At 40.1% G+C, this 15,457-nt stretch overlaps 1 protein-coding gene across 1 annotated transcript; it reads left to right on the plus strand.

The window, feature by feature from the left end:
* On the plus strand, positions 1-3,484 carry m17 (IL-6 subfamily cytokine M17). Its single transcript, XM_055875697.1, has 3 exons — positions 1-83; positions 495-643; positions 2,498-3,484. The coding sequence occupies exons 1-3, from the start codon at positions 26-28 to the stop codon at positions 2,972-2,974; spliced, it is 684 nt and encodes a 227-aa protein (XP_055731672.1). The 5' UTR covers positions 1-25; the 3' UTR covers positions 2,975-3,484.
* Positions 3,485-15,457: the final 11,973 nt, after the last annotated feature.

Raw genomic sequence — 15,457 nt, forward strand, 5'->3', positions numbered from 1 at the left:
CTTGGCCTGTGTCATTGTATGGGAAATGAGTGGTCATGTAAAGAATATGTGTCCTCAGCTGACCATATCACAAGCAGCAAGAAGTAAGTAAAATTACATTATAAAACCATTATTGCTATATTTCATATACGGTGAATAACTATATATTCAAGCATGTGGATACTGTACTGTACTTGCTGTAATGTCACATGTATTTATGGAACATCAATGTGCCGACATTAAATGAAGGATGATGTGCAAATGTTGAATATTTATGTTTTTTGTGTGTATGAATGATTGTACTCATATGCATAGGTACAAACTTAGTATGTGTCCTCTCAACTTTTATTGTGTCCTTTGCTCATTATATAGACATTTTAAATACTGTAACTGTTACCACAGCTACTTATTGCAATATATTTCATACTTCTAATTTAGATTGTCATGTAACTATGCTAAAGTCTGTGATATAGGTGTTAGTGTGGTGTTTTTAATTGTCTCACCTTTCTCCTCAGCATTGCTCTCTCTGTTACTGGTTGCTGCCATTGATTCAGTGAGTGCTGGAGTAGTATGTAGGAAGCAACCGTGTGGGAGTTCCCTACAAAGAAGTTTGAAGCTAACCAAACTCATACACAAGGAATCTGTGGACCTCTTAAAAACATACGTAAGTCAAGGCATAATATTTGTCCAGTATTTTAACTGGGTAGTTCGAGCCTTGAATGCTGATTGGCTGACAGCCGTGGTATATCAGACTGTATACCACGGAAATGACAAAACATGTATGTTTACTGCTCTAATTACGTTGGTAACCAGTTTGAATGCTGATTGGCTGATTGGCTGATTGGCTTAATTATAGTCTCGGGTAACATGTACAGTTGAAATCGGAAGTTTACATACACTTAGGTTGGAGTCATTAAAATTCGTTTTTCAACCACTCCACAAATTTCTTGTAAGCAAACTATAGTTTTGGCAAGTCGGTTGGGACATCTACTTTGTGCAAGACACAAGTAATTTTTCCAACAATTGTTTACAGACAGATTATTTCACTTTATCACAATTCACTGTATTAATTCACTGTATCACAATTCCAGTGGGTCGGAAGTTTACATATACTAAGTTGACTGTGCCTTTAAACAGCTTGGAAAATTCCAGAAAATGATGTCATGGCTTTAGAAGCTTCTGATGGGCTGATTTACATCATTTGAGCCAATTGGAGGTGTTCCTGTGGAAGTATTTCAAGTCCTACCTTCAAACTCAGTGCCTCTTTGCTTGACATCATGGGAAAATCAAAAGAAATCAGCCATGACCTCAGAAAAATGTGTAGACCTCCACAAGTCTGGTTCATCCTCATCAACAGCAAAGGACCTTGTGAAGATGCTGGAGGAAACAGGTGCAAATGTATCTATATCCACAGTAAAATGAGTCCTATATCGACATTACCTGAAAGGCCGCTCAGCAAGGAAGAAGCCACTGCTCCAAAACCACCATAAAAAAGCCAGACTACAGTTTGCAACTGCACATGGGGACAAAGATTGTACTTTTTGGAGAAATGTCCTCTGGTCTGATGAATAAAAAATAGAACTGTTTGGCCATAATGACCATCGTTATGTTTGGAGGAAAAAGTGGGACGCTTGCAACCCGAAGAACACCATCCCAACCGTGAAGCACGAGGGAGGCAGCATCATGTTGTGAGGGTGCTTTGCTGCAGGAGGGACTGGTGCACTTCACAAAATAGATGGCATCATGAGGCAGGAAAATTATGTGGATATATTGAAGCAACATCTCAAGATATCAGCAAGGAAGTTAAAGCTTGGTCGCAAATGGTTCTTCCAAATGGACAATGAGCCCAAGCATACTTCCAAAGTTGTGGTAAAATGGCTTAAGGACAACAAAGTCAAGGTATTGGAGTGGCCATCACAAAGCCCTGACATCAATCCTATAGATGATTTGTGGGCAGAACTGAAAAAGCGTGTGCGAGCAAGGAGGCCTACAAACCTGACTCAATTACTACAGCTCTGTCAGGAGGAATGGGCCAACATTCACCCAAATTATTGTGGGAAGCTTGTGGAAGGCTACCCGAAACGTTTGACCCAAGTTAAACAATTTAAAGGCAATGCTACCAAATACTAATTGCGTGTATGTAAACTTCTGACCCACTGGGAATGTGATGAAAGAAATAAAAGCTGAAATAAATCATTCTCTCTACTATTATTCTGAGATTTCACATTCTTAAAATAAAGTGCTGATCCTAACTGACCTAAAACAGGGAATTTTTACTAGGATTAAATGTCAGGAATTTCTGAAAAACTGAGTTCGAATGTATTTGGCTAAGGTGTATGTAAACTTCCGACTTCAACTGTATATGATGGAATCATCCACAGTCTAATGGGAAATGTAAAACTACTTTTAAGCTATTTTATGGCCAAATCATAATGGATTAAAGGCTACCTGTTGGATTTTGTAAAAGTGCTTCCAAGAACTTCCACTCATTTGATATTTTTTTTTCATTGATCTCCAGAAGGTCAGTCAAGGAGACATGTCAGAGCTGTTCTGCCAGATGTCAATCAACAACGTTCCTGACCCAAACATCTCTGGCTTTGACCCCTCAGAGCGGATGTTGAGCATCTACTCCCACTGTAAGGCTTTCCTACCACACCTGAAGAGAGTCACTGAGCAACAGACAGACTTACAGCCACCATCCAGCTCACTGCTGAGCAAACTCTCTACTGCCCATAACCGCACCAATGGTCTGGCCAACCAAATAAACTGCATTTACCAAACCCTCTTTCCAAACCTGCCCATCCCACCTGAACCTGTAGACGGACCGACTTCAGTACCCCCCTCCCAGAACGTGTTCCAGCAGAAGGTCTATGGCTGTGTGGTTCTAAAGAGATTCAAGGAGTTCCTGTCACGGGTCACACGTGAACTAAGGACCCTAAAGAGCCAAGTGTGCACTAGGAGGACAACATTTGCAGACACAAATGCACTGTTCTGAGGCTAATCTTCTATTTATTTTATTTATTATTTATTGTACACTTGAAGGTATGGAGGCTTATTGCTGCCACTGAAAGATAAAATGGCCGGCCAATATTTTTCAGTGGCAGCAATAATCCCCTGTGCATACCACATCATTTGAACATCGTCATTTCTGTAATATTTGGTTGAGATGTTAACCAATGAGATTTCAATCTTCATTCATCCACTCAAAAAGACAGCCAGAATTTTGTTGAATTCCCAATGTGTTATCGATATGCTTTCAAACATCTAAAAGCACAACCAAATTCCATTGAAAAACAATGTCAGATTATAATTTTTTTGTTGTCATGAAAATGTATTATCGCTGCACTTTCAACCTTAGCACAACAAAGTTCAAATAGGAATAAAATGTCAGATATTTTGTATTTATGGAACAACTTAATGTGTTATCACTGTGCTTCATCTAATAGCACAACCAAATGACGTGTATTGTAGCTGAGATTACATTAAAAGTACATAGCGCAAGCGATCAATGCTGTTCAAGATTTTGTGCAGATTCAAATAGCAATTGTGAAGATCTCCACATACCTGGGACCTTTGCATGCTATCTTGAACATGAATGCTTTCGATGATTGTAGAAGACATTTATAGTTACAGTAACCTCAATGTGGCAGTGGATGTGTTGCTCATTTTAAGTTTGTATAAATACTGTTACATTCGTTTGGATAGTTCCATCTGTTCCACTGACTTAGTATAGCTTTAATTCCACTTTGTCTACAAATTCATAATTGATACACTACCGGTCAAAAGTTTTAGAACACCTACTCATTCAAGGGTTTTTCTGTATTTTTTACTATTTTCTACATTGTAGAATAATAGTGAAGACATCAAAACTATGAATTAACACATATGGAATCATGTAGTAACCAAAAAGTGTTAAACAAATCAAAATACATTTTATATTTGAGATTTTTCAAATAGCCACCCTTTGCATTGATGACAGCTTTGCACACTCTTGGCATTCTCTCATCCAGCTTCATGAGGTAGTCACCTCCAATGCATTTAAAATTAACAGGTGTGCCTTCTTAAAAGTACATTTGTGGAATTTCTTTCCTTCTTAATGCGTTTGAGGTAATTAGTTGTGTTGTGACAATGTAGGGTGGTACACAGAAGATAGCCCTATTTGGTAAAAGACCAAGTCAACATTATGGAAAGAACAGCTCAAATAAGCAAATATAAACGACAGTCCATCATTACTTTAAGACATGAAGGTCAGTCAATCTGGAACATTTCAAGTGCAGTCGCAAAAACCATCAAGCTCTGTGATGAAACTGACTCTCATGAGGACCGCCAGAGGAATGGAAGACCCAGAGATACCTCTGATGCAGAGGATAAGTTCATTAGAGTTACCAGCCTCAGAAATTGCAGCCCAAATAAATGCTTCACAGAGTTCAAGTAACAGACGCATCTTAACATCCACTGTTCAGAGGAGACTGCGTGAATCAGGCCTTCATGGTCGAATTGCTGCAAAGAAACCACTACTAAAGGACACCAATAAGAAGAGGAGACTTGCTTGGGCCAAGAAACACCAGCAAAGGACATTAGACCAGTGGAAATTTGTCCTTTGGTCTGGAGTCCAAATTGGAGATTTTTGTTTCCAATCGCCGTGTCTTTGTGAGACACAGTGTGGGTGAAAGGATAATCTCCAAATGTGTATTTCTCACCGTAAAGTATAGAGGAGGAGGTGTTATGGTGTGGGTTGCTTTGCTGGTGACACTGTCTGTGATTTATTTAGAATTCAAGGCACACTTAACCAGCATGGCTACCACAGCATTCTGCAGCGATACGCCATCCCATCTGGTTTGGGCTCAGTGGGACTATCATTTGTTTTTCAACAGGACAATAATCCAACATACCTCCAGGCTGTGTAAGGGCTATTTTACCAAGAAGGAGAGTGATGGTGCTGCATCAGATGACCTGGCCTCCACAATCACCTGACCTCAACCAAATTTAGATGGACCACAGAGTGAAATAAAAGCAGCAAGCAAGTGCTCAGCATATGTGGGAACTCCTTCAAGACTATTGGAAAAGCATTCCAGGTGAAGCTGGTTGAGAAAATGCCAAGAGTGTGCCAAGCTGTCATCAAGGCAAAAGGTGGCTATTTGAAGAATCTCAAATATAAAATATATTTTGATTTGTTTAACACTTTTTTGGTTACAACATGATTCCATATGTGTTATTTCATAGTTTGATGTCTTCACTATTATTCTACATGTAGAAAATAGTTTAAAAAAATTAAGAAAAACCCTTGAATGAGTAGGTGTTCTAAAACTTTTGACCGGTAGTGTATGTTGGATTCACATCTCCATTTTAACCAAAAATCTAAGTTAAAGAATAGGACTAAATAACATCAAACTACACAGATGGAGCTATCCAAGCAGAAGATACATCTCCTTAAAATGTTGATATTTTGTGGCACTGACAGCTAAACATAATTCAATATCCAGTTTGTCTACAAATTAAAAAATTATAAATTATAAAAAATTCTCCATCGCAATCACAAATCTAAGTTAAAGAATATGATTAAATCAAATCAAACTTCAAATGCATTTCAAATCAAGTTTGACCTGATTAAGTCCTATCCTTTAACTTAGATTTTTGGTTGAGCTGGAGACGTGAATCCAACATATGAATTATTGACTTTAAGATTCAATTTTAAATCAGCCAAAGCTTGAAACTCTAGGTGTATTTCTATTGTCTATTTTTAGCTGAACCCTGGGTTAAATTTAAGCAATAGCTGTTGAAGACTTGGCACATGTTACACTGAGTGTACAAAACATTAAGAACACTTTCTAGTCGCCGGGGCATGGACTCTAAAACGTTCTTAATGTTTTGCAAATAGTGTCATTAGTGATATACACTAAATGTAAAAAAAAACATTAGGAACACCACATGACATAGACTGACCAGGTGAATCCAGATTAAAACTATGATCCCTTATTGATGTCACTTGTTAAATCCACTTCAATCAGTGTAGATGAAGGTGAGGATACAGGTTAAAGAATGAGTTTTAAGCCTTGAGACAATTGAGACATGGATTGTGTATATGTGCCATTCAGAGGGAGAATGGGCAAGACAAAATATTTAAGAGTCTTTGAACGGAGTGTGGTAGTAGGTGCCAGGCACACCGGTTGGAGTGTGTCAAGAACTGCAGCGCTGCTGGGTTTTTCACACTCAACAGTCTCCCGTGTGTATCAAGTATGGTCCACCACCCAAATGACATCCAGCCAACTTGACACAACTGTGGGAAGCATTGGAGTCAACATGGGCCAGCATCCCTGTGGAGCGCTTTCGACACCGTGTGGAGTCTATTCCCTGACAAATTGAGCCTGTTCTGAGGGCAAAATGAGGTGAAACTCAATATTACGAAGGTGTTCCTAATGTTTCGTGCACTCAGTGTATAACAAAGTACGGTTACATTTCATTTGCTCTGTTAAACCTACCCTTTGGAATGACTTCAAGCAACAGTGAATCTATTTAGTTGTTAAGAGATCTCTTAATAATAATTCTCATGGTAGCACATTGGTAATAGTCAGTGACAAATATTGAAAGCTAAGCAGGGATGGCCTAAGTTAGAACCCTGGAAGGGAGACCAGATTGATAGCTGTAGATAAATCAACTACTATGTGCTGCCCAGATGTATTATTTAATTCTGATAGTGGATATAACGTTGAAGATCTGACATTGTTTCAAAGGTACAAATTCAACATATTTTATACAAGGTTGTCTATGTTGAAAATTGGTTACCATGATGAGAAAATCCTGTGGTTGAAATTTCACCCTCAAAACAACAGTTTATGTTGATTATTTTTTTTAAATCTAATGTAGATCCCACGTCACCATACGTTGACAAATTATGTTAGACAAAGTTGATTCAATCAGTTTGTGCCAAGTAGGAAACTTCCGTTGGGAGTATAATTAACGTACGTAGTTATATTATGTTTGTGTGGAGAATGTATTAACTTGTGTTAATATTTGCCCTGCAGTATTTTTGTACAATAGGGTCATAAATACTGTGAGATTTTTTTGTCAAATCTGAGTCACTTTTATAGTTTTGTAAGCTAATTTCACATAATGCTTTTCACAGGATGTGCTCAAGTAAAGTCTATGATGTTAACCTTACATTGCAAAAATTCAACCCAGTGGTCCAAACATGAGAGATTATTCTAAACCAGGAAGCAATTGAGACACTGAGTCTGTGAGTCTGTGATCTCATCTCACAATGACGCATGTCTTGAAGACAGCACAGCATCTGATTGGAAAGATTTTGTGAAACTGGCGGGCTTCTGTCTGGCCAGTCACAAGGTGTGGGTGTGTATGGGTCAGATTATCTGTGTGTTCCTGGGTGATGTGTTCATATAGATGTAATGGTAATCTGCATTACACCATATAAGGCAGATCTGTACTGGCACGCAATACAAGAGTTCCATGATTAGTAAAACATTCTATGTCAAACTAATTATCAATGGACTATCAGTTTACATGATCAGGTGCCAATTACAACCAAAGTATGTTGTGTGAGTGTTACTTGGGTGGATAACGGTTGTTAAGTAAATGTGTTGGCAGTTGACATGAATGAATGAATGTAACTGATCGTTTGGTAACAGTGAGCATCTGTCGAAAACAATCCAAATAAGCAGTACAGACAAATACCATCAGAAATATTCTAGGCTTTCCTTAGATCACGAGCTCATGCAAAACTGGAAGTTGAGGAGGGATACACTCTAGGTCATGAATCAAGTTCCCTGTTTTAACCCAGAACTTTACTTAAAGAGACAAGTGGGTAAGTCTGGGCAACATCTGAAATCCTAAAACATCACTGGAATAAAAGGTCATTAACACAGATTCCCTTTGGGATTGAAACATACGTGATAATCATCCTTTTTAGGTGAACCTAAGCTTTCTATTTATCATGTTATTTTCTATATCCAAGATGAGGCGAAAGGTCATATATATATACAGGGAAAATGGGAGGATGATGAAAGCTGCTACAGTCAGCTAAAAGTCAGTCAGCTCACAAAGAACAGACAGAGAAAAACTCCCTTCAGATAAATTTGGCAAATAATGGGAGAACAAGGAAGTCGGCAGGAGTATTCTCCTTTGGGAGTTGTTCATGTAAATGTAATGTACTGTGCTGAAAACTACAAATAAAACCAAATTACAGTCAACTATGGTAAATCATTGTTCATTTACAAGAATGCACGCACAATACATTTAGGTCAGTATGTTCAAGTTCAAGTTTCAACTTTATTGTCCCAGAGGGAAATTGGTTTTGCTGCAAAGGAGGATTAAAAATAACATTGAACAAACAGTATAAAATCCACATGGATTACAATGACACACAGTTCTAGTGAATACAATGGTCTAGCTGGTCCATCAATACTAATAGCCATCAATACTAATATATACAGACAGGATGGATTCTGCCTTCTTCACCACTTATATGTTCTCTTGTACAGGTCAGACAGACTACTCTGCTGGACTTCTGTGATCTCACTGCCCACTTTCACTATTCTAGCTATCATTGTGCCAAGATACTTGTAGTTGTCTACACTGTCTATCACCTGTCCTTTGATGATAATGCTCTCAAGGTAGGGGGGTGATGCCTGAAATCCACACATATCTTTGGTTTTTGTCACATTCAGTTGTAAGAATCCACTTCCACACCAATGTACAAAATCCTCAACAACATGGCCATGGGGCAGTTTCATTGGACTGAAGGAGACTAACTACTACAGTCGTCTCCAAACTTCAGTGTCGGTTCTCGTACTGGCTACGACAATCACCAGTGTACAGGATACAGAGGAGGGATGAGAAGACAGACCCCTGGGGTGAGCCTGTTGATGATGACAGCTCCCCTGACAGGCATCCATTCACCCTCACGCTCTGGGTTCTGCTGGTTAGAAAGTCGAGGATCCAACCCACTACACGAGAGTCTACACCAAAAGCATTAGTGAGCTGGTTCACAAACAGATGGGGTTGAATTGTGTTAAAAGCAGATGACAAATCAACAAATAAAAACTTGCCATGAGTTTTTTTGCTACCCTAGATGTTTGAAGCGCTTTCTTAATCAGTTTCTCAAAGGACGTAATGACCAAGAAGGTCAAGGTGACTGGTCTGTAGTCATTAAAAACCTTTGGGTGGTTGTTCTTGGCGACTGGTATCACAGTAGACTGTTTCCATAGATTTGGCACCCTCTGCTGGCTGAGCGACTTAAAGACGTAATTAAAGATGGGGCCTAGTTTCTCTGCACAGGAGGTGAGCAGGCGGCTACCTTTATTGTCTGGTCCCGGGTAAAACTCCTGTGCCAGTTGGTTGTCAGAATTAAAGCCATCTAGTGACACCTTAAAAAAAAAAAAAAAAAAAAAAGTATCCCCACAATAGTTTTCATACCATCCCAGGCCGAGACTAAATTGTTACCGAGATCTCTTTCAATTGTGTCCTTGTACACCTGTTTAGCTCTCCTGATTTCACCTCTTTCTGCAGCCTATTTAACTCAGTAAGGTTTCCATCTTAACATTTATCTTACTGTTTAACAGCACCCTGAGAGACTTGCTAATCCAGGGCTTAATATTTGGGTACGTAAACCTTCACAACATTATCTGGGATGACTACATCTTCACAATACCAAACCCAGGAGCTAACAGCATCAGTGAGATCGTCAATATCAGCACAACTCTTTAAACATGTCCCAGTCAGTACACTCATTCAATACACCCCTGAAGGGTCAGGGAGGAATCTCAGTCCAGTTCTTAATCCGCTATGTAAGCACTTTACCCCTCCACAGGGCTGTGCGATACACCGGGATAAGGGCCATGCAGTTGTTGTCAGCTGTGCCCAAAGTACGGTGGTTAAAGTCCCCAAGGATGATGTTCGGGGCATCTGGAAATGTTGTTTGTAATTTCTGCGTTGCCTGGAGTATTAACTACGCAGCATTACTCTCATTTGCCTTCGGGTGAATGCAAACCATGGTGTGGAATATTTAAGGAAATTCCTAGGGCAGATGGTGGGGGCTCAATGACACGTATAGCAGTTCAACATCCTTCGTGCATAGTTTTTCCCTAAACAGTAGGCTACAGTTTTTTACCAGCGCTCATTCACATAAAGACACTCCACCACCCAGTGTCTTACCGGTAACCTCGGGCCTCTCGGTCCATATATGTGTATATAGGTGCCCCAAACCAGTCAATCACCAACTCACAGTCCAAGTCCATATTCTTAAACCATGTCTTTGTAAGAGACAGAATACAGGCATTTCTGAATTCATGTTGGAAACGAACATGGGCTTGCAGTTCATCAGTTTTACGAAGAGACTGGGCATTTTCTAGAATGATAGAAGGCAGGAGAATGCATGACAGAGATTGGCGCTTTGCCTTCTCCCAGACTCCACTCTTCCCCCGCTTTCTCATCTTGCGGTATAGCCCGCCAGCAGCCTGCTGGTAGAATCCCATTGACCATTATTATAATCAAATGCATCAAGGTTTGGGTAGATTGGATCCAAGGGAAGGATTGGCATTCTGGGGATGATTCCATTGGAGAAGAACACTTCCTGCTGTACTAGATCCATTGATTATGAATAGGGAAGTTCTTGCAAACTTTGTGCCAGGTGAAACACCGTCCACTATAAAAACAACGCTGCTAACGCCATGTTCCCGAAAGGAAATAGAGGAAGAGTTCAACACTGCTCTTTCTATTTCATTGATCTACGTGATCATTGTATTCAGTGATTTAAAACAGATGATCTAAAACTGGTAAAATACAAAATAACAAACACAGACTGAGAAGCACTTTGCGGCTGGTCGCTGCAAGAGCATGCGGACCATGAGAGTACAACCTGAGTTGAATGGAAACTAGTTTAGATGGGCAGTGAGGTCTGTGGTGTGTTTGTCATGTTTGGCTAAGGTAAGGGTGACCACCCTCACCACAGCATAAACACTATGACTGAGGGAGTAATGATTTAACTGATGTCTGGGGGAAACAGTATATGAGGTGTGTGGAAGTTAAAGGTTTTTGAGAAGGTTAATTACATAAATGCACTTTGATGTTGATTAAGCTCAAAGCAAATTCAAGTTTCACTCTAGATCTCTCTCCAAGGCTGTACGAGTTAAAAAAAATGCTGCAATTCCTTCATCATCAATCAAATTAATACCAAAATCATATACATGTTCTATTTTAATGTTATCCCAATAAAAAGAGGTCACATCGTTTACATTATTCCTTGCTACAATAACATCCCAAAAAAGGAATGAAAATATTTTATTTTACAGTACAAACATACAGTATATGGATATATGTATATTCAAATATAAAGACAGCTAACATGCGTAGCTAACATTCATATATGAGGGGATAACATTGTTCCCATTTCTAACAGTCAACAAATGCTTGTCTGCGAAGGTTTCATTCTTTGTAAAAGTCGGATGCACATTTGACTTGAAAGAACAATCTTCAATATCAGGAGGGTGTTGCCATAGCTCAAGTACATTTGCAGTATGCTATACTGTATACCAGTACCAGTATGCTATACTGTATACCAGTACCAGTATGCTATACTGTATACCAGTACCAGTATGCTATACTGTATACCAGTACCAGTATGCTAGGCTGTATACCAGTACCAGTATGCTATACTGTATACCAGTACCAGTATGCTATACTGTATACCAGTACCAGTATGCTATACTGTATACCAGTACCAGTATGCTATACTGTATACCAGTACCAGTATGCTATACTGTATACCAGTACCAGTATGCTAGGCTGTATACCAGTACCAGTATGCTAGGCTGTATACCAGTACCAGTATGCTATACTGTATACCAGTACCAGTATGCTAGGCTGTATACCAGTACCAGTATGCTATACTGTATACCAGTACCAGTATGCTAGGCTGTATACCAGTACCAGTATGCTATACTGTATACCAGTACCAGTATGCTAGGCTGTATACCAGTACCAGTATGCTAGGCTGTATACCAGTACCAGTATGCTAGGCTGTATACCAGTACCAGTATGCTATACTGTATACCAGTACCAGTATGCTATACTGTATACCAGTACCAGTATGCTAGGCTGTATACCAGTACCAGTATGCTAGGCTGTATACCAGTACCAGTATGCTATACTGTATACCAGTACCAGTATGCTATACTGTATACCAGTACCAGTATGCTATACTGTATACCAGTACCAGTATGCTATACTGTATACCAGTACCAGTATGCTATACTGTATACCAGTACCAGTATGCTAGGCTGTATACCAGTACCAGTATGCTAGGCTGTATACCAGTACCAGTATGCTATACTGTATACCAGTACCAGTATGCTATACTGTATACCAGTACCAGTATGCTATACTGTATACCAGTACCAGTATGCTAGGCTGTATACCAGTACCAGTATGCTAGGCTGTATACCAGTACCAGTATGCTATACTGTATACCAGTACCAGTATGCTATACTGTATACCAGTACCAGTATGCTATACTGTATACCAGTACCAGTATGCTATACTGTATACCAGTACCAGTATGCTATACTGTATACCAGTACCAGTATGCTATACTGTATACCAGTACCAGTATGCTAGGCTGTATACCAGTACCAGTATGCTAGGCTGTATACCAGTACCAGTATGCTATACTGTATACCAGTACCAGTATGCTATGCTGTATACCAGTACCAGTATGCTAGGCTGTATACCAGTACCAGTATGCTAGGCTGTATACCAGTACCAGTATGCTAGGCTGTATACCAGTACCAGTATGCTAGGCTGTATACCAGTACCAGTATGCTATACTGTATACCAGTACCAGTATGCTAGGCTGTATACCAGTACCAGTATGCTAGGCTGTATACCAGTACCAGTATGCTAGGCTGTATACCAGTACCAGTATGCTATACTGTATACCAGTACCAGTATGCTAGGCTGTATACCAGTACCAGTATGCTAGGCTGTATACCAGTACCAGTATGCTATACTGTATACCAGTACCAGTATGCTATACTGTATACCAGTACCAGTATGCTATACTGTATACCAGTACCAGTATGCTATACTGTATACCAGTACCAGTATGCTATACTGTATACCAGTACCAGTATGCTAGGCTGTATACCAGTACCAGTATGCTAGGCTGTATACCAGTACCAGTATGCTATACTGTATACCAGTACCAGTATGCTATACTGTATACCAGTACCAGTATGCTATACTGTATACCAGTACCAGTATGCTATGCTGTATACCAGTACCAGTATGCTAGGCTGTATACCAGTACCAGTATGCTAGGCTGTATACCAGTACCAGTATGCTATACTGTATACCAGTACCAGTATGCTATACTGTATACCAGTACCAGTATGCTATACTGTATACCAGTACCAGTATGCTATACTGTATACCAGTACCAGTATGCTATACTGTATACCAGTACCAGTATGCTAGGCTGTATACCAGTACCAGTATGCTAGGCTGTATACCAGTACCAGTATGCTATACTGTATACCAGTACCAGTATGCTATACTGTATACCAGTACCAGTATGCTATACTGTATACCAGTACCAGTATGCTATACTGTATACCAGTACCAGTATGCTAGGCTGTATACCAGTACCAGTATGCTAGGCTGTATACCAGTACCAGTATGCTATACTGTATACCAGTACCAGTATGCTATACTGTATACCAGTACCAGTATGCTAGGCTGTATACCAGTACCAGTATGCTAGGCTGTATACCAGTACCAGTATGCTAGGCTGTATACCAGTACCAGTATGCTAGGCTGTATACCAGTACCAGTATGCTATACTGTATACCAGTACCAGTATGCTAGGCTGTATACCAGTACCAGTATGCTAGGCTGTATACCAGTACCAGTATGCTAGGCTGTATACCAGTACCAGTATGCTATACTGTATACCAGTACCAGTATGCTAGGCTGTATACCAGTACCAGTATGCTATACTGTATACCAGTACCAGTATGCTATACTGTATACCAGTACCAGTATGCTATACTGTATACCAGTACCAGTATGCTATACTGTATACCAGTACCAGTATGCTATACTGTATACCAGTACCAGTATGCTATACTGTATACCAGTACCAGTATGCTATACTGTATACCAGTACCAGTATGCTATACTGTATACCAGTACCAGTATGCTATACTGTATACCAGTACCAGTATGCTATACTGTATACCAGTACCAGTATGCTAGGCTGTATACCAGTACCAGTATGCTATACTGTATACCAGTACCAGTATGCTATACTGTATACCAGTACCAGTATGCTATACTGTATACCAGTACCAGTATGCTAGGCTGTATACCAGTACCAGTATGCTATACTGTATACCAGTACCAGTATGCTATACTGTATACCAGTACCAGTATGCTAGGCTGTATACCAGTACCAGTATGCTATGCTGTATACCAGTACCAGTATGCTAGGCTGTATACCAGTACCAGTATGCTATACTGTATACCAGTACCAGTATGCTAGGCTGTATACCAGTACCAGTATGCTAGGCTGTATACCAGTACCAGTATGCTAGGCTGTATACCAGTACCAGTATGCTAGGCTGTATACCAGTACCAGTATGCTATACTGTATACCAGTACCAGTATGCTAGGCTGTATACCAGTACCAGTATGCTAGGCTGTATACCAGTACCAGTATGCTATACTGTATACCAGTACCAGTATGCTATACTGTATACCAGTACCAGTATGCTATACTGTATACCAGTACCAGTATGCTAGGCTGTATACCAGTACCAGTATGCTAGGCTGTATACCAGTACCAGTATGCTAGGCTGTATACCAGTACCAGTATGCTAGGCTGTATACCAGTACCAGTATGCTAGGCTGTATACCAGTACCAGTATGCTAGGCTGTATACCAGTACCAGTATGCTAGGCTGTATACCAGTACCAGTATGCTAGGCTGTATACCAGTACCAGTATGCTAGGCTGTATACCAGTACCAGTATGCTAGGCTGTATACCAGTACCAGTATGCTAGGCTGTATACCAGTACCAGTATGCTAGGCTGTATACCAGTACCAGTATGCTAGGCTGTATACCAGTACCAGTATGCTAGGCTGTATACCAGTACCAGTATGCTATACTGTATACCAGTACCAGTATGCTAGGCTGTATACCAGTACCAGTATGCTAGGCTGTATACCAGTACCAGTATGCTATGCTGTATACCAGTACCAGTATGCTAGGCTGTATACCAGTACCAGTATGCTAGGCTGTATACCAGTACCAGTATGCTAGGCTGTATACCAGTACCAGTATGCTATACTGTATACCAGTACCAGTATGCTATGCTGTATACCAGTACCAGTATGCTAGGCTGTATACCAGTACCAGTATGCTAGGCTGTATACCAGTACCAGTATGCTAGGCTGTATACCAGTACCA

The sequence above is a fragment of the Salvelinus fontinalis genome, chromosome 21 (assembly GCF_029448725.1).
Source record: "Salvelinus fontinalis isolate EN_2023a chromosome 21, ASM2944872v1, whole genome shotgun sequence".
Lineage (NCBI taxonomy): Eukaryota > Metazoa > Chordata > Actinopteri > Salmoniformes > Salmonidae > Salvelinus > Salvelinus fontinalis.

Bases quoted from the DNA above. Each gene is read 5' to 3' on its own strand.
- m17 (XM_055875697.1), top strand. From the start codon at position 26: ATGAGTGGTCATGTAAAGAATATGTGTCCTCAGCTGACCATATCACAA. The intron at 84-494 runs GTAAGTAAAATT...CTTTCTCCTCAG, and splicing joins CATATCACAAGCAGCAAGAA to CATTGCTCTCTCTGTTACTG. The intron at 644-2,497 runs GTAAGTCAAGGC...ATTGATCTCCAG, and splicing joins TGGACCTCTTAAAAACATAC to AAGGTCAGTCAAGGAGACAT.